Source organism: Ochotona curzoniae, unplaced genomic scaffold, assembly GCF_017591425.1.
Source record: "Ochotona curzoniae isolate NIBS_2020 unplaced genomic scaffold, NIBS_Ocur_1.0 contig_3432, whole genome shotgun sequence".
Classification (NCBI taxonomy): domain Eukaryota; kingdom Metazoa; phylum Chordata; class Mammalia; order Lagomorpha; family Ochotonidae; genus Ochotona; species Ochotona curzoniae.
Window position 1 is genome coordinate 1,321,743 of NW_024465859.1, and position 27,138 is coordinate 1,348,880.

Consider the following 27,138-nt stretch of genomic DNA (forward strand, 5'->3'; position numbering starts at 1 on the left):
GGGCTGGACTGGGCTGGACTGAAGCTGGGAGCCAGCACCTGCTCTTAAATTCCGCATGTGGGTGAAAGGGCCCAAGGATTTGAGCCATCTTCTGCTGCTTTCCCAGACACATTTTCAGGAAGCTGGATGAGAAGCAAAGCAGCCAGGACTCTAACCAGTACCCGTATGAGATTGACAACATTGCAGGTGGTTGCTTAATATGCTGAACCACGAGGCCAGCAAGGGAATCTTATTAGTTTGTGAGGGCTAGTAATAAGATACCATAAACTGAATTAAACAAAGGAAGCTTATTCTATCACAATTTTAAGGCTAGAAATGCAAGATCAAGGCATTGGTAGAAGTTGGTTTCCTCAGTGGCTTATGATGGAAGACATTGTTTGGGATTCTCTTTGATCTGAAGATGCCTAGCTTCTCTCTGCATGTCACTTCACTCCATCTCCATGTGTGCTGCCTGTTTCTGTGTCTGAAATTCCCTCTTTGCAGGGAAACAAATTGTATTAGATCAGGGTCCTTCTTAGCGACTTACTTTTAAGTCAGTTTTCTCCATAAAGACCCATCTCCCATGCAATGATGCTCTGAACATTGCAAGACTTCATTATTAACTTTTTCAGGTGGATACAATTCAACCACTAATAGTGTAGGTTTGCCTTCATAGGATCTCAAAAATATCCAATACACACATTTGTGTATGTATATACACTTGTTGACACAAATACTAAGCCCCCATTTATAGAATTAGAGTTCAGAAGGCAAGCAGTATTTAATGATTCATTTGGGGAAGAGTCCTCCATTCTGCTAGATTCTCATGTTGATAAGGAAATACCAGATTTGGTTAAGCAGCCCTAGATCAGGTTCTGAAGCAGGCAGTTAATCTGAACATAGTACATGCATTCAAAAAAACATGGCTACACCATAATGTCAATCTGCCTTAAAAGCTCTCAGTTGCTTCAGAAAACTCATTTAGCTTCTCTGAAACTGGTGTGTGTGAGTGTGTGTGTGTGTGTGTGTGTGTGTGTGTGTGTGTGTGTGTGTGTGAAATATGCCACCTACCTTGAGTCTTTGGAAGTGCCAATGCCAAACACAGTATCTGGACTGCATCAGGTATGCAAAGAATCACTGTCATTTTGTTTGATAAGCACGTATTCTGCTCTCTCTCTGGGTGCCTAGCTCAAAAGCAACAGAGAATAATCGAGTCTTGGTACTGACTTATGTTCTGCCTTCAATCTGAAACAGATGCTACTTGCCTTATATAAAGTGGCCTTGGCAAGCCAGGTTGACAGAAACTGCTTTCAGGAAAAGATGGCTCATTGGTCTTCCAGTCATTCAGGTGACGGGGAATCCTGCAGTCAGGTACATGGATACTGTCTCTATTCAACAAATGGCTTCTTGCTTCCATCTGGAGCAGCCTCAATTTAATACTGTACAGAAGGCCCAGTGTGTCAGTTAGGGTAAAATCTAAGCTGCTGTAACAAAGAAGACCTCGAAGATAGCAGTTCAGGCTGAAGAAGTTTATGTCACAATTAAGAGATAAGGCATGCTATGCTGTTAGACAGTTTTGCATTTTCAATGCCTGGCACTTATTTGTAGACCCAAAGTGGTAGCTTCAGCTTTCATCATCCCTTAGCAAAGAGCAAGGGAGAGAGACACACCTGATAGGAGACACGGAGTCCCTGTTCAGGCCTTTCAAGCGCAAGGCCAGGAAGGCACATATCCTGTTTACTTGGGGAGAAAAGTTCACTCACCTGTAAGGAAGGTTTAGATGTGTTGTATTTCACTGATTGCCATGTGCCTAGCTAAATCCAGTTTCCATGGAAAAAGAAGTGGGAAAAAATGGGAAATATTTATCAGACTTACACACTCAATTTTATTCTTTTCATTTCCTTTTTTTTTTTTTTTTACTCATTCTGGATTTGTGTCCCTGTCCTTATTTCTGGGTATGCTCCTCTTTGGAAACACATCTCTGCTTTCCAACAGACACACACACACACACACACACACACACACATACACACACACACACACACACACACACAATTGCATGCTTCAAATCAGACCTGTAAGCCTCAGATCTGTGAACACCATGATGCCATGGATTCTTGTAATTACAGAACATTTCACAACTCACCCAGGTCTCTCTATTCTAGTATCTCGTCTTCATTTTAGCTTAGGACATTGAACACAGCAAAGCTAAAATTCTGTTTCACAAATGCAGAAATTAAGTGTCAGAGTAGTTGGAAATTTGTAGGTCACATAACAGCCAAGCGCTAGACTCAGGGAGCCTGATGCTTCATCTCGGGCTGTTTCCATCAAAGCCCAGGAAGGACTCTGGAAATTGGAACCCAGTTTAATTGGAACAAAACCCCTCATTCTTACCGGTGACAGTAAGGAAGTAGGGATTGCAAGTAGTTAAAAATCAGGCCAAAAAAAAAGTGAATCTTTTTCAGGCAGCTTCTTGTTTCTCGTACCTCTGAAGCCCAGGAATGTTGTGGTGTCTTTCTTGCAGCCAAATCTCTCCTCTGCTGGAGGTTTCAACCAAGCGACCTGTGGTACAAAATTGCCTTTCCATTTCTTGAAGGAAAGCAACATAATAAAGTTGGCACTATGATGTAAATAATTAGTTATCATAGGAGTTGGTTGGACTAAAAAAAATTGGTTATGATGCCAAATGATTTATGAAATGGTGAAACTTTTGGGTGAGTGTGGCAGAGTAAAAATCTTTGGGTGTTTCTTCGGGCATTTGGTACTTCTTGCTTTGCTGTAGGTAGTTAATTTCAGCAGCCACAGAAGTAGACTGGTGTTTGTGAAGCACCTACAGTATCTCTGGCTCTTTTTTGGGCATGACCTAATTCATGCTTGATAATAATGCTGCTGGTAAAGAGTCAAGGTCTTAATTTTACAGATAATAATCACAACTGACATTGTATCTAGCATTGATCATGTGTAAAGAGAGATGTAAGATTGAATTGATCAAGATTACATAACAAGGGTCCGGTGCGGTGGCCTAGCAGTTGAAGGTCTCGCCTTGACTGCGCCAGGATCCCATAGGGGTGCTGGTTCTAATCCCGGCAGCCCGGCTTCCTATCCAGCTCTCTGCTTATGGTTGGGAAAGCAGTGGAGGATGGCCCAAAGCCTTGGGTTCATGCACCCGTGTGGGAGACCTGGAGGAAGTTCCTGGCTCCTGGCTTCGGATAGGCACAGTGCCAGCGGTAGCGGTCGCTTAGGGAGTGAATCAGATGGAAGATCTTCCTTTCTGTATCTCCCCCCACCCTCTCTCTATATATATGTGACTTTGCAATAAAAATTAAATAAATCTTTTTTTAAAAAAAGGATTACATAGCTAATAATAAGGATTGGAATTCAAAGTTTGAGGCATATAACTTCCAAGTAGGTACTATTTACAACCTAGCTTCCCCTGATTTCTGAAATGTATCATCCCCTACAAACTTTTCCTCTGGACAGAGGCACTGTTGGGGTTCTATGTATTCATCCACCAGCCCCCTTTCCAACCAACATTCACTTAGTGACTTTCATAGACAAATTGATGGAAAATGTATTGATTGATATATTTTATGTTAATGTGATATATGTTTGCTTGTACAGCAACGTGTTCATTGTATGTTACAGTGTTTACTAGCTATTGTTACAGTAAGAATGAAAGTACAACATACATGATTCTACTTGACAAGGAAACATATATAAATAGATTTGGAAGGATGTTTACCCAAACATCCGGTGTTTATAAGCTTAAGATTAAAGCTTGGAAAGGAATATTTTGTTTGTTACTCTGTATTATTGGTGTGTGTGTCAGCCCTCTTGTACTTCCAACTGCAGCTTATTCCTCTAGCCTTTTCTGGGGAAGCTGCTTCCCCTTCCTGTGGTGTTGATGGCACCTGCGTTCCTAATGTGATGAACCCCCAGGATGGGCAGACAGACATGAGGCTAAGACACCATGTGGTTGATCCCAGGAGCAGGTCAAAAGAGCTAAAGCTGAGCTGACCTGCAGCTGTGCCGGGTGATTTTTAGCGCACTGGTAGCTTCCCCCCCATAAGCAACTTTCACTGTAATTCTCTTCCTGAGTCTTTTCTGCAGTGGTATGGAAACATGCCCCCCTCCCCCCGAAACTTCACACCCCCAGGGATAATCCTCAGCCAGCAGGGGAAGAAAATCTGAGGGCAAATCATAGCCTAATATCTCCTGGACTCCAATTGTTCACATAGATAACTCACTCTTTTACAAAATAATTATTTGAGAGGGTCGGCATGTGGTATAGTGAGTTAAGCCACCACCAGTAAAGCCAGCATTCCATCTAAATGCTGGCTCAATTCCCAGTATCTCCACTTCTGATCTAGTTCCCTGCCAGTGCTACCAGCAAAGCAGCAGAATATGACCTGAGTCTGTAAACCCCTGCACCCATGTGGGAGACCTAGAAGAAATTCCTGGAGCCAACATGATGGCACAATTGGCTAATCCTCTGCCTGCAAGTGTCAATGTCTCACATTGGCACCGGTTCATGTCCCAGCTTCTCCATCTCTCATCCATCTCTTTGTGGCCTGGGAAAGCAGTGGAAAATGACCCAAGACTTTAGGACCCTGTCACTTCATGGGAGACTCAGAGGGGACTCTGGTTTCCTGGCTTCAGATCAGTTCAGCTTTAGCCATTGGATCATTTGGAGAGTGAACCAGCAGATGAAAGATCTTTTCCTCTGTCCTTCCTTATCTGTAAGTCTGTCTTTCCAATAAAAATAAAATGAATCTTAAAAAAAAAAAAAATCCTCTGGGTTTTGCCTGTCTCTGAGCTGTTACGCCTTTTTGGTGGAGTGAATCAGAGAATGGAAGATTTCTTTCTCTGTGTCTTTCAAATAAATAAAAAAAAAAAAAAAAAAAAAACATTACTTAGGGCCCGGCGGTGTGGCCTAGCCACTAAAGTCCTCGCCTCGAATGCACCGGATCCCAAATGGGCGCCGGTTCTAATCCCGGCGGCCCCACTTCCCATCCAGCTCCCTGCTTGTAGCCTGGAAAAGCAGTCGAGGACGGACTAAAGCTTTGAGACCCTGCACCCGCGTGGGAGACCCAGAAGTTCCTGGATCCTGGCTTCGGATTGGCATAGCATCAGCCGTTGCACTGACTTGGGGAGTGAATTATCAGATGGAAGATCTTCCTCTCTGTATATCTGACTTTCCAATAAATAAAAAAATCTTTTAAAAAAAATTACTTAAAAAAGCAGACAAAACACAGAAAGACACACACACACAGAGAATGATAGAGAAATAAAAGCCCTGGTTTCCCACATCTCACATTACTTTCCAAGAGTGTACATTAGCAGGAAGCTGACCAGAATTATATCGGTCTGAATTTGAGCCAGTGCTCAGATACCGGATGCCAGCATCACAAGCTGCTGCTGAACCCACTGCACCATAACGATAACACCCATCAAAGTAGTCTTTATTGACTCCTCATTTTTACTTACTCCGTCAGTGGCCCTTCCTGGGACCCTCTCCAAAATAATCTACCTACATCACAGGCCTTCTCTAAGAGTGCTTTCCTAAAACTGGAATAGAGCTTCGCTGTTTTCCCTTGGATTATAATCTGTGGGCACAGGAATCCAGGATTCTGGGTGGCATGACCCATTGGTACTGAGGGTCTGCCAGTGCGTGACATGAGGCACACAGGTGCCAGGACTCTTACACGGAAAGACCCTTGAGGCTGTCAGCATCCTGGAACCTTCCCAACCTTGAGGTCAGCTCCATTTTGACTTTGATCTATCCAGTATTTGACACTTTGAGCTTCAGCCAGCTTGAAGTTGGGTTTCTGCTCCTTGTGATTGAAAAACTCCTGGTGAAATTAAGTTTGTTTTCTTTGGCTTATTTTTCCTTTATAATATAACACAAACGATATAATAATGCCAAAAACGAAGAAAAAAACACTGTTTGAAATGTTTTTGATAGGAGGGAATTTAGAGAACGGGTAAGGGAAATCCCAGGACCTATGGAATTGTATCGTAAAATTAAAAATGAAATAGAAGAGGGGGGAAAAAGACAAAAAAAAAGAAATGTCTGTGATGGTGTTGCCTTGAAAAGCCCATGTTGGGACAACCTGCACCTTTTTGCTGTTAGTATCAGCAAAGCCAGGCCTTCCTGAAACAATGGAATCATTGAACCATGCATCCTCCCAGGCAATCACTCTTCACAAATGCTCCCACAGCGGTGACTGACAGAGCGTCTTTTCTTTGTCAGCTCCACCAATCATCCAGACCCTGGAATGGTTTGGATGTAGTTCCTAATTTGGCCCCAAAGCTGTGGCCAAGTTAATGACTTGGAAAAAGATGTCATCATCCATATAATCTACAGAAACCAGAGAAAGCCTGCAACCAGACATTTCCAAGGCAAAGGAAGCATTCATAAATCCTGCACATTCTAACCATTTTTGCCTTATTTCTCACAACTATTTAATTAAATCCTGTGTAAACAGATGGGGTTATTTGTTTGGATTTAATTGTTGTAAAAGTTTAACATTGTGTGTGCTGACAATCACAAATATTTGTATTTACCAAACAATATTATGTCCATTAAAATTCCTTTATGCTCAGGAAGAAACTGATTTATCTTTAACGGAATCCTGCCATGGCTTCTTGTTCCTATCGCTTTGAAGTTACCAGGGCATGCACAGACTGCTGGGCATCATTGGGAAGAGGAATGGAAACAACCACAGAGCGTGTTCAGCCCTGCTCAGAGCTTCGGATACTCTTCCTAAACAGCTCCATATTTGAAACTTGAGCCAGACATCAAAGTTACTAGTGTAGAAAAAAAAAAAATGGATCCAATCCTCAAAAATATGCAATTTCTTACAATAGTAATTTCATGAGAAATCTACATTGGGAATCCAAAAATAGAGGGGCCCACACCATGGCTCTATGAGCTAATTCATCTGCAAGTGCCAGCATCCCTTATGGGCCTTGGCTCATGTCCTGGCTGCTATACTTTTGATCCAGCTCCCTGCTTATGACCTGGAAAAGCAGTGGATGATGACTCAAGTTCTTGGGCCTCTGCACCCACATCAGAGACTCAAAGGCGGCTCCTGGCTGCTGATTAGCTCTGCTCCAGCCATTGTGGACATTTAGGAAGTGAATCAGTGGATAGAAGATCTTTCCCTCCCTATCTCTCCTTGTCTTGGTAAATCTGCCTTTTAAACAGAAATAAATAAATCTTTAAAACAGAAAGAATCCAAATTAGAGATCTGATCAGACATGTAGCGACAAAAAGATATGGATACGGAATGTAGTTCTATTTATAAAAACACTGGAAGCAATTCAAATGTATAACAGTTGCTTATTAGTTATGAATATGCCACAAAAAGCCATGCAGTGATTAACAATGAAAATACAGCATCATGCTACTAGAGCAGAGCTCTATCAATGATATGTCACAGGCAAACAAAAGTCAGGTTACAAAAATGTACGAAAAGCATCATCTCAGTTATATCTAAGCAGAATCTCAATATCCTTGAAAATATAAAAGGTTTTATACCAAAATGTTAATAAGATGCATTTTTTTTTAATTTTTATAAAATTTTATTTTGACATTCTTTACATAGTTAATTAGGGTAAGAAGGTTCAAGGGCTACATGAAAGTGGATAATACTAGTATGTTTTCCATATTGTTACCTTCATGTTTAAAGGGGGTTATTTAAGGGAGAAGGCCCACCCATTTTCCCACCCTCCACAGGTCCCGGATGTAGGGTATGCTCTGAGGTTCTTGCTCAAGTGGTTTTGATATTGCAACAGTTATGAATCGCTGTCAATCTTGCCACTCCAAGCACTATGAGGGCTTTGAAAACTCCACTGATTGACATAGTCCATCATAGCTGAGATGGTTGGTTGACCTGTTCTGTCTTCTCTCTTTTCTTCGTTAGGGTTCTGAGTCCAGCATTTAGATTAGGAAGATCTCCAAAGAAACTTCTTGTACGTGCTAACAAGTACAGGGCCCGGCACCGTCCATCGCTCCAATCAGCTGGTGGTTGCAGTTGCTGGGTTGGTTCTGTTTTCACTCCCGACTTCCACTGGAACCAATGGGTGTTGCAGTCCAGCCTAGTTCTGCCCAGCACATACTTGGCCCTCACATAAACCAGCGGGAGCTGCAGCCTAGGTTGGAGCGACCCACAATAACCCCCACCAGGCCCACCCCCTACCCTGGTTTGCCAGTAAGTGTAGCAGTAATCCAGTCTGTCCCACACCCCATCCCACCCCAGCCGCTATCTTAGTTATCTTAGTTTTACGTCCTGTGGAAGTGGTAACCCAAGAGGGATGAGCCCACTATTTCCCTCCCAGGCCTCTCCCACTCCCAGATTCCAGTTGATGCTGCGTCTAAGCCCAAACAACCCTTGCCCACTTTAATTTTGTTTGCACCAGTAGGAATAATCCGCCCAGCCCGGCTTTTCCCTGATCTGGTCCGCACGAAGCCCACAGGTGTGGTAGCTCTACCTAGTCTGGTCTGCCCCCATCCCAGCCCATGCTCTCCTGCGGAAGTAGCTGTCCTGCAAAGGAACCCTCCCTTATTCCCCTGCCGGCTCTGCCCACTTCCTTTCTTGTTCTCAGGCTGGTAGGGCGCTGCGGTCCCTTCCGGTACAGGCCACCTCACCTCGGCATTCCATAATGTGCACTAGTCTTTGTTGCGACCAACCCTAGGTCGACCCACACTGGTGCCTGGATTTGCCAGTGGATGATGTGGACAGATTCAGCCTGGTCTTGCCCCCACGTCAGCCAATTGTATGCCAGTGGGTAGCTTTCCATGGCCTTTTCTGGGCTGTTTCCTATCATGTTTCTTGCGTTTACCTGCCGGGTCTGTGTCCTGCCAGAGGAGTTGCCCAGGCTCCTCCATCAGAACCTCTCCCAATGCCAGGTTTCACGCTTACCAGTGGGTCCATGAGCCAACCCTACTCAGTCCACCTCCTGTAATAACAGGAACTGTGGCTTTTCCTGACTGGCCTTCCACCCAATCTGGTTCTTGCTGTTGGATGTTCCAGCCCAGCCATGGTTTGTCTATACCCACATATGGCTCACACATGGCTCAGTAGGGGTTTGAGACCCTGCCTAGTCCATCCCACATCTGCCCTGGTCCTCCAGAACACCAGGGGGAGTCGGGGTCCGGCCCGGTTCGGTGCATCCAATCCCAGTCCACACTTGTGCCAAGGGAGACTACAACTGTTTCCAGATCAGAACGCAGCTCCCCTTCCAGGCCATGTGCCTCTTGGCGGGAACCTCAGCCCAGCTAGGGTTGTCCCCTTTGCTCCCCAACTGGGTCTGTTCCCAGCCATAGATCACTTGCCTGCCAATGGATGCTCTGACTCAGCTTGGCACAGCTCCTCACCAGTCCCGACCTCTGCCTTAGACACTGTGGCTTAGCGTCCCTGGCTCCCACAGACCAGCAGGTACAAGAACCTAGCTCGGCAAGACCTCTGCTCCATCCTGGTTTCTAGTTTAACTTGTGGGCTAAGGTTTGTTCAGTCGTGCCTAATCTACTCTGTTCCATTACCAGTTGACACATTGGCCAACTGTTGGAGCTACTTTTGCAGGACAGGCCCCAAGCCCTAGCTTCTGCATGACTGGTATTTGGTGCTCAGAATTATTAGTGATTAAAAGTTTTGCTAAGGAAGAGTTACTGCCTGTTTCAGGTCCAAGAAGCACAATGGGTTCAACCTGGAGCGAATTAAGCAGCAACTCAAAGAACCAAATCCCCAGAGCTCCCCAGCCGGGCGGCCAGCAGGCAGAGCCTGGCACCAAATGGCGCACTGGCCGCCCGGGGACAGCTCAGCACATGGCGGCTGTGCCCATGGCGGCTGTCCGGGATCCAGGCATGAGACGCCCCGTCCTGAGACCCACCAGCTGCCAGGAGGCTGCTGGAGGTTTAAATAACCCAGGCCCAAGGTCGCGCCCCTCCCAAATCCCATTCACCGCCCCATGAGGGCGGCGGGTGGGTCCCGGGCCTGCCCAGTCCCGGAGGCCTCCCCCTCGGTCTACTCACCCCGAAGGAAGCGGCCCCCGGAACCAGCAGGCCCGGGGACAGCTCAGCACATGGCGGCTGTCCGGGATCCAGGCATGAGACGCCCCGTCCTGAGACCCACCAATAAGATGCATTTTAAAGAAGATTCTAATCTATATTTTATGCTCTTTTTTAGGCCTTTCTGTAATGAGTATGTGTCCCCTTTATGATCAGAAAAAGAAAACTTAAAAATGAAAACCAATAAAACACAAAAACATGGCTAAAAGAAGGCAGTGAGTTGACTTAGATTAGACACCTGGCAGCTACACTATGATCTTTCTGTCACACATTGAAACATACTTAGGAACAATAATGTTTCAGTGCAAGTTGGAAATGCGCAGGTTTAAAGATAAAGCATTCCTTCTGGCTTTGAATGGCTCATAATTCCCGAAGTGATGGAAACAAACGTTCTCTGTACCATCTAAATTAAGCGGCTATTGGGTCCTAGGAATGAAGATAGTGTGATACAGTGGCATAGTTACATAGTGATATAGTGTGAATGAAGTTACTGCACACATATAACTTGATTTTAATTAACTTAAACATAAGTAGTCACATCTCAGTAGCCAAATACAGTAGAGGTTAGTGGCTACTGTGGAAAACACATACTGGAATGATTACAATGGACTAGGTGATGGAAAGCACATTGATGTGACTCTGTATAAGTGTCTGCAAGAAGACATGTTTTGGGCAATGAGTCTCTAGGAGTTGCTAGGAATCCTTCTGGAGGAAAGGAAGTCCATCTCAGGTAAGGGGTATTGCAGGTACAAAGGTGTGGAGGTGGGATAGGACCTGGAATTTTCAGGTGGGAAAAATGATCCAAAACCTTCACCAAAGAAACCCAATGCTCATATCCCATCAAGAAACATGGGCATAAAGAAAAAATGACATAGCCAAGAAATCAGGAGTATTCTGGTGTATTGAAAGAAGTCATTGGAAGCAGTTCTACAGAATAGCATCAGACTCTAAGCAATAAGCGATAGGTAGGATGAGCTCATTTGTGCAAACATCGTGCTGTAGGATTTTCACAATTTACCATATTTAATACTCATAAAGACTCCCATTTTGTAGGAAATAAAAATGAAGCCTTAAGGATAAATGAATGCCCAAGAACACACAGTAAATCAGTGGGTGAACCAGGTTCAAAAAAAAATCCTTCATGGAGGCCCAGCGTTATAGTATAGTGGTTAAATTCCTTGGCTTGCACTTGCCCGGATCCCATGTGGTTGCCAGTTCTAATCCCGGCAGCCCTGCTTCCCATCCAGCCTCCTGCTTGTGGCCTCTGAAGGCAGTTGAGGACGGCCCTAAGCCTTTGGACTCTGCACCCATGTGGTAGACTCAGAAGAGGCTCTTGGCTCCTGGCTTCAGATTGGCTCAGCTCCAGCCATTTCAGCCACTTGGGGAGTGAACATCAGATGGATGATTTCCTCTCTGTCTCTCCTCCTCTCTGTATATCTGACTTTCCAATAAAAATAAATAAATCTTTCCTAAAAAAATCCTTCACTGATATTTAATTCTAAAGCCGAATTTTCAATGCATTATGTCACCTTCTAAAGTTTAAACTGAAATAAGGGCACTGTTGAAATAGAATGGAAATGCCAGGAAATCATTTTAAGAGATTTCCTGGATCGGACTGAGGAATTTAGCCAAATGTTCAAGATGTGTCCCACCACGCTCTGTGTCTCCTCCGACATCTCCACACGAATACCTGGGTTTCTTTCCTGGCCAGGGCTCCTGATCCCTGCTTCCTGCTAATGCAAGTCCTCGGGGGCAGCAATGACGACTCACATGGCTGGATTTCTGTTGTCCACATGGGAGGCTTGGATTGAGTGCCTGGCTCCCAGCTTCTGCCCGGCCAATTTGAGGAGTAAACCAACAGATAGGAGCTCTGTTTGTCTCTCTGTCTCAAATAAATGAAAATCTAAAAGTGATTTTTTTAGGAACTCAACCACAGCAAAAGATTTCATAGATCATTTCCAATCTCTGGTGGTGACATACCAAGAGATAACTAGCATAATGTGACCTAATCATGGGCCAAATGTCTATCATCATAGACTGAGCTGGACTCTTCTAGGCTATTGTTTGTTATAGTTCCATTCTGTTTTTGCATAATGTGGATTACTAGAACCAAATAGCTCTAAATTTATATGTTCCCTGGATCCAATTTGCAAAGTGCCACCCACTGATAAATAATCACAAGGGTTTAGTGTTTCATCAATGCAATCTGTTTCTACTGGTACAAAGTATCTTGAATTGGCCATGAACTGTGGTCCTTACCACTGCACTTGTCTGAACCTTCTTTAGAATCTACTCACTAGCCCCAGTTAACTCCATTAACTGCCTATAGAGTTCTGCTCTACTTGCAGGAATTCCTACTAGGAATGCTGAACTCATTTTTTCTCCTTGCTAATTAGGACAACAAAAGAAGAAATAAGTAGAAAGAAAACAAATCTCATGAATATTGTCACACTGCAGGTGCAAATCATTAATTTCCTTATCTCCCAAGTATTAGCAATTTCTTATTTAAGAATATATTTGAGATCTGTCAGCTCTTACAAGGCTAGTGTCTTCCATTCTAGGATTTGGAAACTTTGAGCAGATGCACAGAGAAGAATTACATCTAATGGAGATTGCTGAGTAGTTTACATCAAACAGAAATGAGAAAAACAAGGTTACCAGAAGAATAACAAGGAAATGCAGAAGATGCAGAATATATAAGCACGAATGTTGTCATCATGGAAAAATTGGAAGAAATGTTGGTGTGATTTTAATTTAAGGTTAATTTAATTTAACTTAAGTCATTTTATAGTTCAGCTTATATTTCAAGGCTGGAGATGAAGTGAACAAACAGTATGATCTTTTCCAAGACTGTTGCTGACGGTTTGAATCATATCCTGGTTCTACCCTAGCAGAGCTCAGAGGAGCTCTGAGGAGGCAGGAGGATTACCCAAATATTGGTAGCTTGGATCCTTAATTAACTGAATTCATTTTTCTGAGCTCTACTCCTTAGAGAAAGACAGTAAAACAGGTGTAGGGTTAATATTTCCAGATGGAAGTAGCCTGTATAGTGAATATTAATTCTCATTGGTGAAGATAGTAAATTATAGGGCTAAATTTTTTTTCTTAAGGCTGAATTTGAAAAGTTTGTGCATATTTCTATTTAAATTTATAAATATGACAATTACAGCCTTTTAAAAGCGCAGTATTTTTCCCCTTTTTTCTTCTTCTTTTTTAAAGATTTACTGGTTATATTTGAATGGCAAGCCGGAGAAAGAGAGAAGTTCCCACTTTCTGGTTCACTCCCCAAATGACTATGAGCTGGACCAGAAAGGGAGCAACTAGGTCTCAGATCAGGTACCCATACGACATGGAGGCCAGCACTGCTTGCAGGTACTTAATTCATTAAGCCACAGCACCTGTTTATGAGCGTGGCTCCTCCTCATCACTTCTTCACTCCATTCATATCAGTCCCCACATTGCCCACCAGTAATTCAGTGTGCTTCCTCATTTTGCTGAACACATATATGCACACACAGACACTCAGCTTCGGGTACTGTTTGTCTGTAAGAATTGAATCATGCTACATATTCTTTAGTGTGGCTGGCTTTTCTCAGTATCATGAAAAAAAGTTTATGAGGAATTGAATTAAAATATGAGTTTATTTTGGTACCAAAAAATATTCAAATCTTTGTATGTTCATGTTATGTATTTCCACAAACTTTTTGAGACGTCCCTGTATGCATCAATTTAAATTTTTGTTCTATATAAACTTATAATTCTATGTTGTAAGCACCTTTTTACAATTCTAATTCACTTAACAGCTACTACATCTCACTCCATATGATAAATACACCAATAAGCAAATGTGGATTTTTTTTCTGTTTTTGCTTTAGAGATCAATGCTTACAACAAGCATTTTTGTATTGTGGCTTTTGCCACCTTTAGAGTTTATTCCTAAGTATGGATTCCTGTGTCAAACAATAGCATGGTTGTGTTATTATTTTAAAGCAGAGATGATGTTCACCTTTGTTTCAAGTTTGCAGAGTGACCCTGAGCACTGCAGTTTCCTCCTTGGTGGAGCAAGCACAAGCACGTGCAGTTACAGATGACCTTGAGTGTCCTTCTCAGTTGGTTCTGAACTTCTTTGCTTCTGCCATGTGTTGTGCTGCAGTGACGTGGGAATGCTCACCTCTGCTGATTCAGAGACCAGTGCCAGCCTGTCTCCATTAGGAGACTGTGGACTGAAAGCTCTGCACACAGACTAGTCATTTAGCTGATCCACAGACTTCCAAATGTGGACTCCTCTGAAAGGTTATGCAGAGGGAAGCTTGCCTTGATGAGTCTGTCTTCCTGACATCTGGAGTCCGAGTGAGAACTGAGAACTAGTAGGCTTGGTACAAGAACTCCACACTTATGCTACTGATGCTGAGATTTACTGTAATCTAAACACAAGCTGCTTCTGTTTTTGCGCACCTTTCCAGGATGCTTTTCGTTTTCTTTGCATAAAGGAAAACACTTGATTATTGGTTCATCAGACCAGCAAACGAGGGGAGAAAAATGTTGAACAATGGTTATTTATTTCGTCAGACTTTCCATTCTGTGTATATCTACTCTTATTAAACCTCCTGGGTCAGGTCGAGAAAACCATTTTATTTGCTAAATCTGTGGAGTCTCAATGTAGGCACCTCACATGCACACTGGTCAATTCTTATTAGTCTTATTTTTGCGTTGGGAATCTGCAAGGTCACTGAGCTAGGAAGTGGTGCAGTCTGCCTGCAGAACCTGCATTCCCAACACCAAATATTACTGCAGTGTAATAGGAGCAGGAGGCACGGGGCTGGGGGAGGGGGAACCAAAAATATTGCAAGGCTTCCCGGACTGCAGGGCTACAGGACACACCTTCAGGCCTAACATCCTTCACCTATGGAAGCTTTGGGTGTCCTGGCTCCCATTTTAAAATTGACTCCTCACAGAACGGAAAAACTCACACTGTATTTCTCAGTGTGATGAAGTGGACAGGAGTCAACACAAACCTGGGTTCAGGTCCTGCCTCTGCCCTCTGACTTGGACAACTTTCTTCATCTTTCCAGCTAAGTGCACCTGCAATTTTTGGGGTGTCTTGGTCTGATTCCCTTGTGTGAGGGAGTGCAATGACTCGGCCATGTCATGCTCTCCTCCCTGCTTGTCTCACGCTTGCATTCTAGCTTGCACAAACACTGGCGTCAGGGCTGTCATCTGATGGCCCTTTTTTTTCAGTAGGCTACCCTCCTTACAGCTGGATGGACACGGGTTTTCAAAAATAGCTATTTATTTGCTTATCTGCAAGGGAGGAGGGGGAACAAAGTGATCGAGGACAAAATCAATTACTATTTTTCATCTTTGACAAAGTAATTAAGGCCATAGTTGACTGGCTAATTCCACCCAATGGCTACGCAATGATGGATGCAGATTTACGGGCTCCTTGGCTGCGGTGCGGCCGAATTATCACTCCAAACAGGCGGCTATGGAGGGAGGGGCAGAGGCCCAAGTCCAGAAGACGCGCGCTTCTCTTTCCTCTTTCCGCCGTAAAAATAAATTTAAAATAATAAATAAGTATATAAAGCACGACGGCTTCACTGGTGCCACAACCCGCCCCATCCCGCAAGCTGTCTCCTGCCTTGGGACCCCAAACAGCCTTCTTGCCCGGCTGGTTCCCTGCCACTCCACCGCAGTGCTGGCCTCAGAGACACCTCTAGGTCCCTGGGTTCTGGACTGTCCCTTCACTCGCCACAAGCCCCCTCCTTTCTATAATCTTGCAGCTGAAAGGGGGATAGGGAGGGCCAGAGCCATTCCTGCATCACCCTTTCCCCCCCTCTAACCGCAGCCTTCCCTGCACGTCACCCGCCTCTGCAGGTGCTGACGCGCGGTGGGCCCCACGCGGGAACCAGAGTGCGCACTTGGCTGGGGAGGGCCAGCAGGTGACGCGTCAGGGCTAGGGGGTTGAGCCGGGGCGCAGGCGTCACTCACGCTCGGGGCCGTAACTAGGGGAGGCAAGAAGGCCGGCAGCATTTTGTTGCCGCCGAGCAGCTCTCCACTTCTCCCCTGGCATGGACCTCCCCGTAGCGTCCCCACACCAGGTGGCTGCTCCACTCACTCGAGACCCTGTGCGGGGGTTGCTCAGATGCAAATTGCGCTACTGACCTGAACTTTTCCAAGTCGTGACTGTCCCTCACGGAAGTCGGTCCAGAGACGGCAAGAGGCGGGGCGGGTGGGGGCGGGGGAGGGGAGGGAATCTACCCAAACTTTGGCGGCGCACTTGGGCCTGCAGCCCCCAGCATCCCAGTCTGAGTTCTACTTAAAAAATGGGGGGTTCTGGTTTAGAATAAACACCAGGCAGGCTCCCTTAAGATTCATTCCGTAGCTGTTTGGGGAGCGTGGAATGTTTCCCAGGGCCAGCCAAGGCAGGAGGACTGGCGCCAGGATTCCGGAGCCCGTGGGCTCTCGGAGCACACTTCCAGACACACAGTCCCTCCTCTGGCCCCTTAACCCTCCTTCCAGATCTCACCGCGTCTCTTTCCGAGTGGATCCCAGAGGAGAACGCTACGGGCACCAGCGACAACCTTACAAGTGCTTCTCCAAGATTCGAAAAAGATACGCTGAACCCCAGCTTCCTTCTATAATTTCTCAAGGGGGGGGGGGTTGCCAAAGCGACATGGGACCATTCATGCAGAACCTTTGCATAATATTCAATACTGAGACTTCGGGAAATGTTCACTCAGACCACAGTTAAAAGTGCTCTAAAACCCTCGAGGATGCTCCAACAAGAGTCCTCCAGGAACCTCAGGTCCAAGCAGCGCAGACCGCAGACTGCGGGGTCCCCAGCTGGCTGCCCTGTCAGGGCCCAGTTGGGAGGGCCCAGCTTAGGGCGCTCCGGAGCGTGGTGGGCATCTCGGGAGGCGGCAGCGGGGGTCCGCAGTGGCCCTGGCGCGTGCCGCAATCTGCCGCCGCAGTCAATGCCTGAGGCCACCGGGGCGTTATCCTTCCGTCACGGGGGGCTGCCCAGTCCAAAGTGAAGATCAGCACCCTGAGGCAGTGGCCGGGCGTCAGGCAGCGCAGAAGGGACAAAAATGCTCTCCATCCCCGGGGCCAAAGGAAGAAGTCTTTGACAGTTTCGGAACAACCGCTTTGTGAACAGTTTTTCCTTTCTTATGATAATAGCCCCTGCTTTCTATTAATTAATTGCTGTGGGCACAGCCCCGGCTTCCCCCTAGTGAGATTCAACTTCCTTCTGGAGTTCAAGGGGATTGCTTCTCTTGGTTGCTGGGGTGGAAGGGGTCTGTAAAAACTCCACACTTCCAAATCAGACTTGGCTTTGGTGGGGTTTTCCTGAGAACAGACTAAGAGAAAAAAAAAAAAAATGTGTCCTTTGAAAGTGGTCTGAGACCCAGATCAGTGTTAAAAATAATCCCCTTTTCATTTCCATAGAAGCTTTTCAGAAGAACTCGTTAAAATGTACTTCGAGTACAATCAGTTGCTCAAGACTTTTATTGTAATTGTGTTAGAACAGATCTCAATTTGTAAATTCAAGATGTCTCCAAGAACGGTTATTCTGGATTGCAGAAATGTAGGCAACGTGAAGCCTGGATGTTGGCAAGGTGGTCTGTCTGCGCATGGGAATGCAGGACCTGTGCCTACACCAGCCATTGCTGAGCTGGAGGGGTAGAAGCAGATCTTCCATGTCTTCCAGGCTAAGATTGTTGAATCGGCTGAAGGTTTGGAGAGACAGTCCTGTTCCTGGAATCTGCTGGCAGAAAAAATGCCAAAGCCATTGAACCTTTTCCCTGTTCCTACCTCGACAGTCCAATCCATTCTTCCTGCGGCTGCGTCTGGTCTTCGGTGCAGTGAGACGTGTCCCTCCTGTGTTTCCCTTAATTAGGAGGAGGCAAACTTCTGTCTTGCCCTCCCACCGGCTTTGGTTTAGTAATCAGACCCACATGAGTCACGCCAAACACACAGCCCCCTCCTGCCCGACTGACAACTAGCCAGCTTACTCTAGGCTGTTGTCCCTTTAAAACTCGAATCCAGGGGGTAATGATTTATCAAACTTGTATTATCAAGAAGATGTCAAACGAAGGGCACCTTGCTTTGCACTGACGCAAACCTGGCCTTTCCCAAGGAGATATAGAAAGCGCCTCTCCTGCGAAGCCAAACGCATAGCAAGCTCCGCTCTCTACCGCTTCTATCTGTTGCCGGTGTTAGACATGGTGAGTGTTTGCTTTTGTTCTTTTCTATAGGAAAGTGGTCTGAGGGGATAGGGAGGCAGATTCATTTTGGATATTTCCTTCTGAAATATCTGTGCGTTGGGCGGGAGGGGAAGGGAAAACAATTCTTGCAGCCATAGGTGTTTGTACTGGTGAGGATCACCTGCAGTCGGAAAGAGGATTGCTATGCGGCAGAGCTGGGGGTCTGCGGCAGCTCTCCCAGGCGGGATTCCAAGCGCTGTCCTCGGTGCTGAAAAACAGAGGCTTGTACAGAGGCCCGTGGCTCTGGGTCCTAGAGTCTATTGAGACTGAAATGCTGGCTGAGGTAAAGGTGCTTAGCTTTGGGGCAAGTGAAAGAGTTCTGATGTGTTCATTTGTGAAAAGGAGTTAGAGGACTTGAGATTGAGGTAAACGTGTCCAGAGTAGTCTTACAATGTAATAATTGTTAATGCTAATGTTTAGGAAGCTTAAAAACTAGCATGATGGGCACCAGAATCCAGAATTAGCACATCCTGACAGTCGTTTCTCTTTGAAATTCAATCAGGAGAGAGCAATTATAAATCACTTGTGAGTTTTGGTTTTCAATTAAGATTGGAATCTGAAGGACATTAAATTTCTGTAAACAGTTAATACCTACAGAACAAACACAGTACAAAAATCTTTGCAGCTTCCTTGATAATTCTGGAAATATGGAAGAGAGTGTAGGTTGTGGGAGATAACTCTTTTACTACTTTGTGTTTTAAGTCAAGCTAATCGTTGTTGTGGGATTTTGGTGTTGGTGGTGTGTGATCAGATCATTATTTTGCCTCTGCTACCCACTAGGCTGGAGTGAGCTGGGGCGGAGGCGGCGGGGGAAGCTCTGGGATTCGCACACCGATTTGGCCTCAAGCACTCACTGGTGCCAGGGCATCAGCTTTGTAGCCACAGCTTGACTATGGGAAAGAAAAAAAAAAGGCAATGTGCATTGTTGAATGACAAAGGAAATGGGGCGGAAAATTAAAGAATCTTTCTACAATGGTGATGGGGATGCTGGCACCCCAGCGTCGTGATGTGAAATCCAAAGGAGGCCAGGAGCTCATGGCTGTAGAGCTGTCTCCACTTTCCCCATTACTCCTGCAAAAATCCTTCTGCCTCTCTTCTTACTTGTCCTCCACTGGGAAGGGCACATCACCTTCCCTTTATCATCCAGTTACTGAAAAACAAGCCTTTTGAGAAATACTGATTACAATCTTTCTTGGGGAAAGTGCAAACTGTAAATTCCACTTTGCCCTCCCTCTCCCTCCCCTCCCAGAGAACTCATCTGGGCGTGAGTTGTGAAGTCTTCGCACAGGTATTTAAGTTGCTGCGACTTATTATTATTATATTATTTTTTTGCACGAACTTAACGTTGTATTTGCAGGATTGCGGTGCCCCCAAGGAAATGAATAAACAGCCTGCCAACATCTTGGAGGCGGCGGCGGTACTAGGCATCTCGGATGGCCGGTGTGCGCCCAGGACCAGCCCTGAGCAGGAGCTGCCTACAGCCCCCGCCGCGCCGCTGCCACGTGTGCCCAGGTCGGCTTCCACCGGCACTCAAAGTTTCCAGTCCACCGAAGTGCAAGCCTGTGAGGCTGAACGGTCTGGGGTCGGGTCGTGCAAACTCAGTAGCTCGCGAGTGCCCGCGGCCTCGGCTGCTTTGCCAGACTTGAGTGAAGCGCACCGTACGCCGCCGGTTCCCGCTTCGGTGGGCGCCGGACCAGGCAACGCGCTGCACTGTAAGATCCCGGCACTGCGCAGCCCGGAAGGGGATGCGAACGTGAGTGTGGGCAAGGGCACTCTGGAGCGGAACAACACCCCAGCTGTGGGCTGGGTGAACATGAGCCAAAGCACCGTGGTGCTGGGCACGGATGGAATCGCATCGGTGCTCCCGGGAAACGTGGCCACTACGAACACCCAGGTAAGCCTGCGGGCCCACGCCGCCTTCTGCTCTCCTGCAGGGCGCGGGGCAAGACAAGGGGAGCCAGGCCGTGGCGGGTGCACGTGTGCTGATGGGGAGACTGATTGGCAGTGCAGAATACTGGATGCGGGAGACAGCTTTGTGGCTTCGGAAGCTCGCACTGCGCTGGGGTGGCCAGTTCAAGGCGCGAGGGCTGCAGTGACCGTGCCAGAGGGGCCGCGACTTGCCAATTTTCTGCCCTGGAGACTGGCCGTTGAGGCCTACAGACGACTTTTTCCTTCAGACAAAATATCCCCTCCTGCCTTTCGTTATTTTTTTTTTTCTTAAATTTTAACAAAGAAAATACAGGGTAAGCCCCGAAGGGTTGGGAGGAGGAAGATGGTGACTAATGGTTTAGTATCTACACACTCTGAGGTACTGTTTATCAAATGAGAATTCATAGGATGTGAGGTGGGCTTACACGAGGCACTGAAGCTTAAGCGTTGGGGTTCATCTTTGCCCCCACACTCCTGAAATCTGGTGTCAGATGTTGCTATCATAATTTTTGCTTCCCCGCTCTTCTCCCTGAAACAGACGTCCATCAATTGTGTAAGCTTCAGGCCCCACTAACCTGGATCTGCTACCGCATCTGCCTCCTTACTGCTTTACCAGAGGCATGAAAAATCCACTAAACAAATCCCTTCTCCTGATTAGGGACAGAGGTGGCTCCCCTTCTCGCACACAGACTTTTGTTTTCTGCCATTTCTCTCCATTTCTTCTTTATCTGTCCTGTCTCACCCTTCCTTCCACCGCCTGCTTTTCTGTTGCTTCCTCTCTGGGGCTCAGGGTTTAGGTTTTTGTTCAGTAGCAAGGGTCTTGGACCAGAATGCCTGCCTGTGTCTAACGCAGGATTTATGCACAACACACCACACCACACCACACACACACACACCACACACTCACTCACATCTACCCATAAGACCAATAACTGGAAATGAATTTGACTTCTCCATTTACTCTTGACTGCAGGGTGGGAGGGTGTGGGACGAGGTCCACTGCTGTCTTTGTGTGCTAGCAAAAAAAAAAAAAAAACAAACCAGTAGTGTGACCCTGAGTGCGGTAGAAAATGTATTTCACACGCCTTGCTTCACTTCTGCACTGCGGCAAGAGGAACTGGAGCTCCCCTTCCCCCTTTTCAACCTGGAAACCCGGAAGGTGGGGTTGGGGTGGGGCAGGCATGTGAGTGGGAGTACGGGAACTTCTTTTCAGTTCTGCCCATCTTGCTGGTTGTGGTGTTCTGACCTTCCTTGTCCCTCCCCAAGGCTTAGCCTTTACAAGGGTGTTGGTGGGATACTATGGGGCTCAGCAGACTACTCCAATAGGGGGTTGAGGGTGACAGAATGCCCTGGAAGCTTTGGGCAGTGCCCAGATGACCTGAACGTGTTCAGAGTTCACCATATGTGGCCTCCCCCAATGGCTTTCCTGCTGAGCAGCCAGGCATTCCGGAGAATTGGGTCCAGCCCCAAGAAGGCATCATCATAGTTGCTGGGGGAAGTGAGGCATGAAAGATTCATAGACTTCTGGAGCTGGCCGGTGCTCCAAGGGACACTGTTTCACACCTTTTATTTTACAGATGGGGCAGAGAGGTTCCGAGAGAGCAAGAGGTTGTTTGGGGTTATACAACTGCTTTGGAAGAAAATTCAGTTCAGAACTCAAGATTTCATACAATCTATCTCATACCACCAGTCCTTCTCCATTTGCCCACTCTTGTTTTCACCCCTTCTCCTTCCTTCCACATCTCTCCTTTGCCCCAGGGCAGAAGTACCCCCCCTTCCCCTAAGTTAATTCCCCCTTTTCCCCTAAATTAAATTAGCTGGCCAGGAAGGTTTCCTATATGCTTTGGTGGATAAAGTGAGGCAAGGGCTCTCTGGCTGGCTTCAGGCATTGCAGCTCTCCTTCTGGCCTTGGCACAGACTCCTAAGGAGGAAGGGATAGAGGAAGGGGTTTTGTGCTGAAGGTAATTGGGTGGTGGGGAGACAGACCTTGGTTAGGAACCTGCTTGCTGAGAACTTCAGGCATGATGTTGGGGGCCTGCTTGCCTAAGGAATTCTTGGTGAGGGATTGCGGATGAAGGGGTCTGCTTGCATTCAACCCATAGCTTCAGGATTTGGGGATAACTGCTTGCTGGTGGGTTCTGACTGTAGGATTTGGCAAGGGGAATTCTGGGACATGTTTAAGGTATTATCTTCAGATTGAACTTGGGCCTGCTTGTTGAAAGACTCCGCAAGGTTGAGGAGTAAGGACCCTGCTTGTAGATGCATTCATTCTTTAGAATTGGGGTCCTGCCTGCCGATGCATCCTCGGTTGAAAATTGGGGGTCTGCTTGCTGGGAAGAATCCTCAACCGGAGGGAGGGGTGGAATGGGACCTGCTTGCGACCTAGCTGTTATCCGACAAATGTGCTTTTCCGCCCCCAGGAGGACGAGCAAGGGGATGAGAATAAGGCCCGAGGGAACTGGTCCAGCAAACTGGACTTCATCCTGTCCATGGTGGGGTATGCAGTGGGGCTGGGCAATGTCTGGAGGTTTCCCTACCTGGCCTTCCAGAACGGGGGAGGTATGGCTTTTCCGCTCTTTCCGCCTGTGGCGCTGAGGGGACGTGAGGGGTTGGGGGTGGGGTGTACCGGAGTCGGGCAGGGACCAGAGATGGGAGGCTGCTCCGCAGGCTCCAGCCTGGATCCAGCCGTGGATCAGTTGCTCGCAGCTGGCAGCTGGCGAGCAACGGTAACTGTAACCAGTTGGCACTGCCATTCAGAAAGAAGGCTTTTATCTGGAGATGGAGAGGAAGAGGAGACCCCGTGCCCTGTCCAATTTGGGGGCCTGAGTTGTGACCCAAGTGTAGCCATCGAGTGTTTGGGCCGCCACGCGAACCTAAGAGATTGTTCAGACAGTTGCTGTGCAGTCCTGGAGGCCTGAATTCAGGAAATCTGAATTTTAAGGATGGGCGCCCCAGGGGTTCGGAATTTAGCTCTCAGGCAGTTTGGAAGGCGGGGGCGGGGGAGTGGGGCTATCTCGGCAACCTCCCACCCACCCTCGCCCCATCTCCAAGGCATCCCCTTTTGGGCAGACATCAGATATATTTCGATTTTGGTACAGTGGAGCAAAAACAATTTCCTTTCATTTGTTCTAACTGGGCGGAAGACGCTGCCTTTGAAGGAAAAGCCCAGGTGGGTTCATCCTGACCAGGTTTGGGGCCTCCGCAGGCAGCACTGGTGTCCCCGCGGGGGGGCCCCCCCCCCCCCCCCCGTTTGCTGCACTGCTGGCTTCTCTAGTCTCGGCTCTAGTTCCGCGATGATAAGAAATTTGCGCACTTCCCACATCTGGGCAGCTGGAGCTAAAAGGACAAGGAGTGTGACCCCTTTTCCCCAGGGGCTGGGCAGCTTAAAGGGTGTTCGTTTTGGTTTTGTCTCCTGAGTCCGTTCCTGGCGGACAGACAGACAGACAGGTGGGCCACCACTGGGCTAAAATGACAAAATTAGGACGCGTGCACAAGTCCTTGTGAGGACCGCGGTGCTTTGCATTCAGGGGTGCCCCTGCAGGAGAAGGAATAGTCTCCCAGCTGTGTTTTCCTCAGGTCAATCTCGGAATTTCGGTGGGGAAGTTGGGCTGCAGGGGTTAGAATGTGGCTTCCAGGTACCTGATATGGCGTAATAGAGGGAATTCAGCCCAGGGAGTTTGTGGGAATGACTGGCATATGTGCCCGCACTTTGCTGGCCCGAGGTCCGTCGAGTGAGTGTGTGGGTGCGGGGGCGCGGCGGGGAGTTTTCCCGGGGCTGCGGGTGGAGCCGGGCGTCGGCAGTGGGAAGGGCTCCTTTTCCGCACTGCGGCGGCCGGGCCCAGCAAACCGGGAGCTCGGGCTCCTTCATCTGCTCCCAGGAAGAAGAAAGGGACGCATAGCCTTCCTTCCTCCAAGCTGAAAGGATAAAGCGGAGTCCCCGGGCTACTGGTAGAGCCCCTGGCTAATGGACCCTCCTTGGGATGGGCCTCTGGGAAAAAGGCCGCTTCTGTTAAGGCCAGACCAGAGAGCCAAGCACTGCGGAATCTCTGCCGCCCAGAATAACCAAGTAACAACCCCCTGAAAGGTCGTGGCAATTCCCCAAGCCCCTCCCGCATGACTTCAAAAAGTCTTTGGAGGAAGATGCCCAAAGGACCCTCAAGCCAGCAAAAGAGATAGGCAACCAGCTTCGAAATGGAGGGCAACCAGCCTAGGTGCTGACACATCAGTATCTGCGGGGGGTGGATAATCAATGCCTAGGGCAAAGCGCTGAGGGAGGAAGCAGCCTGGAGACTTCCTGCAGTGTTTGAATTGACCTTGAAGACTGGAAAGAATTTCTCTTGAGATAGCGGGAGAAGGACTTTTCCAGTTGGCAGCCTGTCTCAACAGAGCTGAGACCCAATCCTGGTGGGCACAAGTGCTTAGAAGAGAACTTTTCAGGACTGGCTTAGTAGACTTCAGATCCTTGAAAGGCTGGGACTCTAAGATTTCAGAAAATCGGTTGTCAGTGATCAAAGGCTTGGAATTGTTGATCCCCAGAGGGACTTAATTGGAGCTACTGCTGTGCTACCACAAATGAAACTGCACCAGCACACCCCTAGCATGCTGATGGGTTGGGGTTTGAGATGGGGGAGGGTATTTGAAGGGGTACCCTTATGCTTGTGGAGGAGGGCTCTTCAATGTTCTGGGCTTGCCCATTACTGAGCCAGGAGATCAGGCGCTTCTTCAGAAAAGGAGCTCAGTAGTCCTTGAGGTTGTTAAGAGGGAACCCAGCACCCACCCCAGAAGGTGAAGATGGGGCAGTTTTGCTTTTCCCTCCCAGGGCTCTCACATCCCACTCTCTCTTTCTAAGGTGCTTTTCTCATTCCTTACCTGATGATGTTGGCTCTGGCTGGGTTGCCGATCTTCTTCCTAGAGGTATCACTGGGCCAGTTTGCCAGTCAAGGGCCAGTGTCTGTGTGGAAGGCCATCCCAGCCCTGCAAGGTGAGTGCAGCCTGCCTCCCAGACTCTTCTGGCCCATACCCTCCCCTGTCTGTGAACCCTACTCCTTCCTGCATTTATTGAATCTTTCTGGGGGCTATCCCAAGATTCTCTGTGACAATGTTGAGTTCCTACCATGGCCCCTCAGTATCCCTAGACAACATAGAGCCTAGCTCACTAATAGGGCATCCATCTATTACAAGGGAGCCAGGACCTGGGTCTCTAACCTATATTCAGGGTAACTAAAGAATTTCTTGGGAATTGGGACAGAATGAACCTCTGGAACTTTTGTTTCTGCAGGTTGTGGTATTGCAATGCTGATCATCTCGGTCCTTATAGCCATATATTACAATGTGATCATTTGCTACACACTTTTCTACCTGTTTGCCTCCTTTGTGTCTGTGCTGCCCTGGGGCTCCTGCAATAACCCCTGGAACACACCAGAATGCAAAGATAAAACCAAACTTTTATTAGGTAAGTTTAGATATACTTGCTTTAGGTCTGCATGTTTTTTACTATGTGTTTGGTTATTAACACAGATTAACTGAGCACATATTATGCTTGTCAGCTTCTGTACTAGGTACCAAGGACACAGAAGTTAAATCAAATAACCAGACATATTTAGTTTCAACATTTAAGGAGCTCACAGGTAGCTCAGAGGTAGACTAGTCAAACTCCTGCTTGTTTATGAATAGAGTTTTAAAACTGATGACTGAATTCAACAATGAGGCTTAAACCCACATGTCCCAACCTGTCTCAAGAAAGTGATGCTTCCTGGTCCCTGTACCTAGTAACCAGGTACAGAGCTAACCTAGTTTGGTACTTCAAACTCAATGGAAGATATTCATGGTGGTTTATTCAAAGCCATTAATTTGGGTTAGATGCATATTCCATACAAAGCAATCATAAAATTTTTCCTGTCTCTCTCTATATATTTTAAAGATTTACTTATTTTTATTACAAAGTCAGAGGAAAATCTTTCGTCAGATGATTCACTCCCAAAGTGAGCACAACAGCTGGTGCTGTGCCAATCCAGAGCCAGGAACTTCCTCCAGGTCTCCACAAGCAGGGAGTTTGATGGGAAGTGGAGCTGCCGGGGTTAGAACCGTTGTCCATATGGGATCCTGGCACATTCAAGGCAAGGACTTCAGCCATATGGGATCCTGGCACATTCAGGCTAGGCCACCGCTCTGGGCCCGAGTCTCTATATTCTTTGTAGTATCTCTAAATTCCGTACATTTATACTAGTGGATTTTATCCCTATCTGGTCTCTACTTCTGTTTAGTCAATCTCAGAGTATGATCTCTGGACCAGAGGGTGAGGCTCACGTGGGAGATCATCAAGCCACACCTCTTCAAACTTAGGGAATTAGAAATTTTGGGGTTTAGGCCAATGCTCTTTTTTTTTTAAGAAGCCTTCCAGATGATTCTGGTACATGTTAGTTTGAGACACATTGCTCCAATTTAAACAAGCTTGCTTGAAGTCAGGCCAGGTGAGTCTCAGATACCAATTTCCATATGATTTGCCTTCCAAAATACTCTAGCGATCCATCTTTTAGCTATTTATCGATTTAAATATTCTAAAACAATAGCATTTAGACATAGGTCTTAAGTTGTTTCGTTAGGTTGTGGTGAAGCCTGGTAATCTGCAGATCTACAGTCCTTTAGAAGCTTAGGCTGCACAGTGTGTTTGTCAGACTAGCAGCAGCATCCTTTGGTGGTGGTGGTGGGGTGGGTTAGAAGCACTTCCTAATCTTCCTAAATGAGAAGGTTTGTTTTGCCAAGATCCCAAAGTGATTTATCCACATAACACAATTTGGAGAATGATATTGTAGGTCCTAAAATTAAGGAGAGTGGTGATAGAAGCAACCCTGGCTCACACTTCACAAAGTTTCACTCAGACTGCAAGGTGACTGG

At 46.9% G+C, this 27,138-nt stretch overlaps 1 protein-coding gene across 1 annotated transcript in view; it reads left to right on the top strand.

Moving 5' to 3' along the window:
- The first annotated feature begins 18,012 nt into the window (after nucleotides 1-18,012).
- SLC6A5 (solute carrier family 6 member 5) overlaps nucleotides 18,013-27,138 on the top strand; it is a 53,710-nt gene continuing 44,584 nt past the window's right edge. Inside the window, exons 1-5 of the mRNA XM_040980277.1 lie at nucleotides 18,013-18,276; nucleotides 19,673-20,209; nucleotides 22,665-22,803; nucleotides 25,094-25,225; nucleotides 25,523-25,696. Coding sequence (XP_040836211.1) covers nucleotides 18,274-18,276; nucleotides 19,673-20,209; nucleotides 22,665-22,803; nucleotides 25,094-25,225; nucleotides 25,523-25,696 — 985 coding nt within the window. The 5' untranslated portion in view covers nucleotides 18,013-18,273. The remainder of the gene's footprint in view (nucleotides 18,277-19,672; nucleotides 20,210-22,664; nucleotides 22,804-25,093; nucleotides 25,226-25,522; nucleotides 25,697-27,138) is intronic.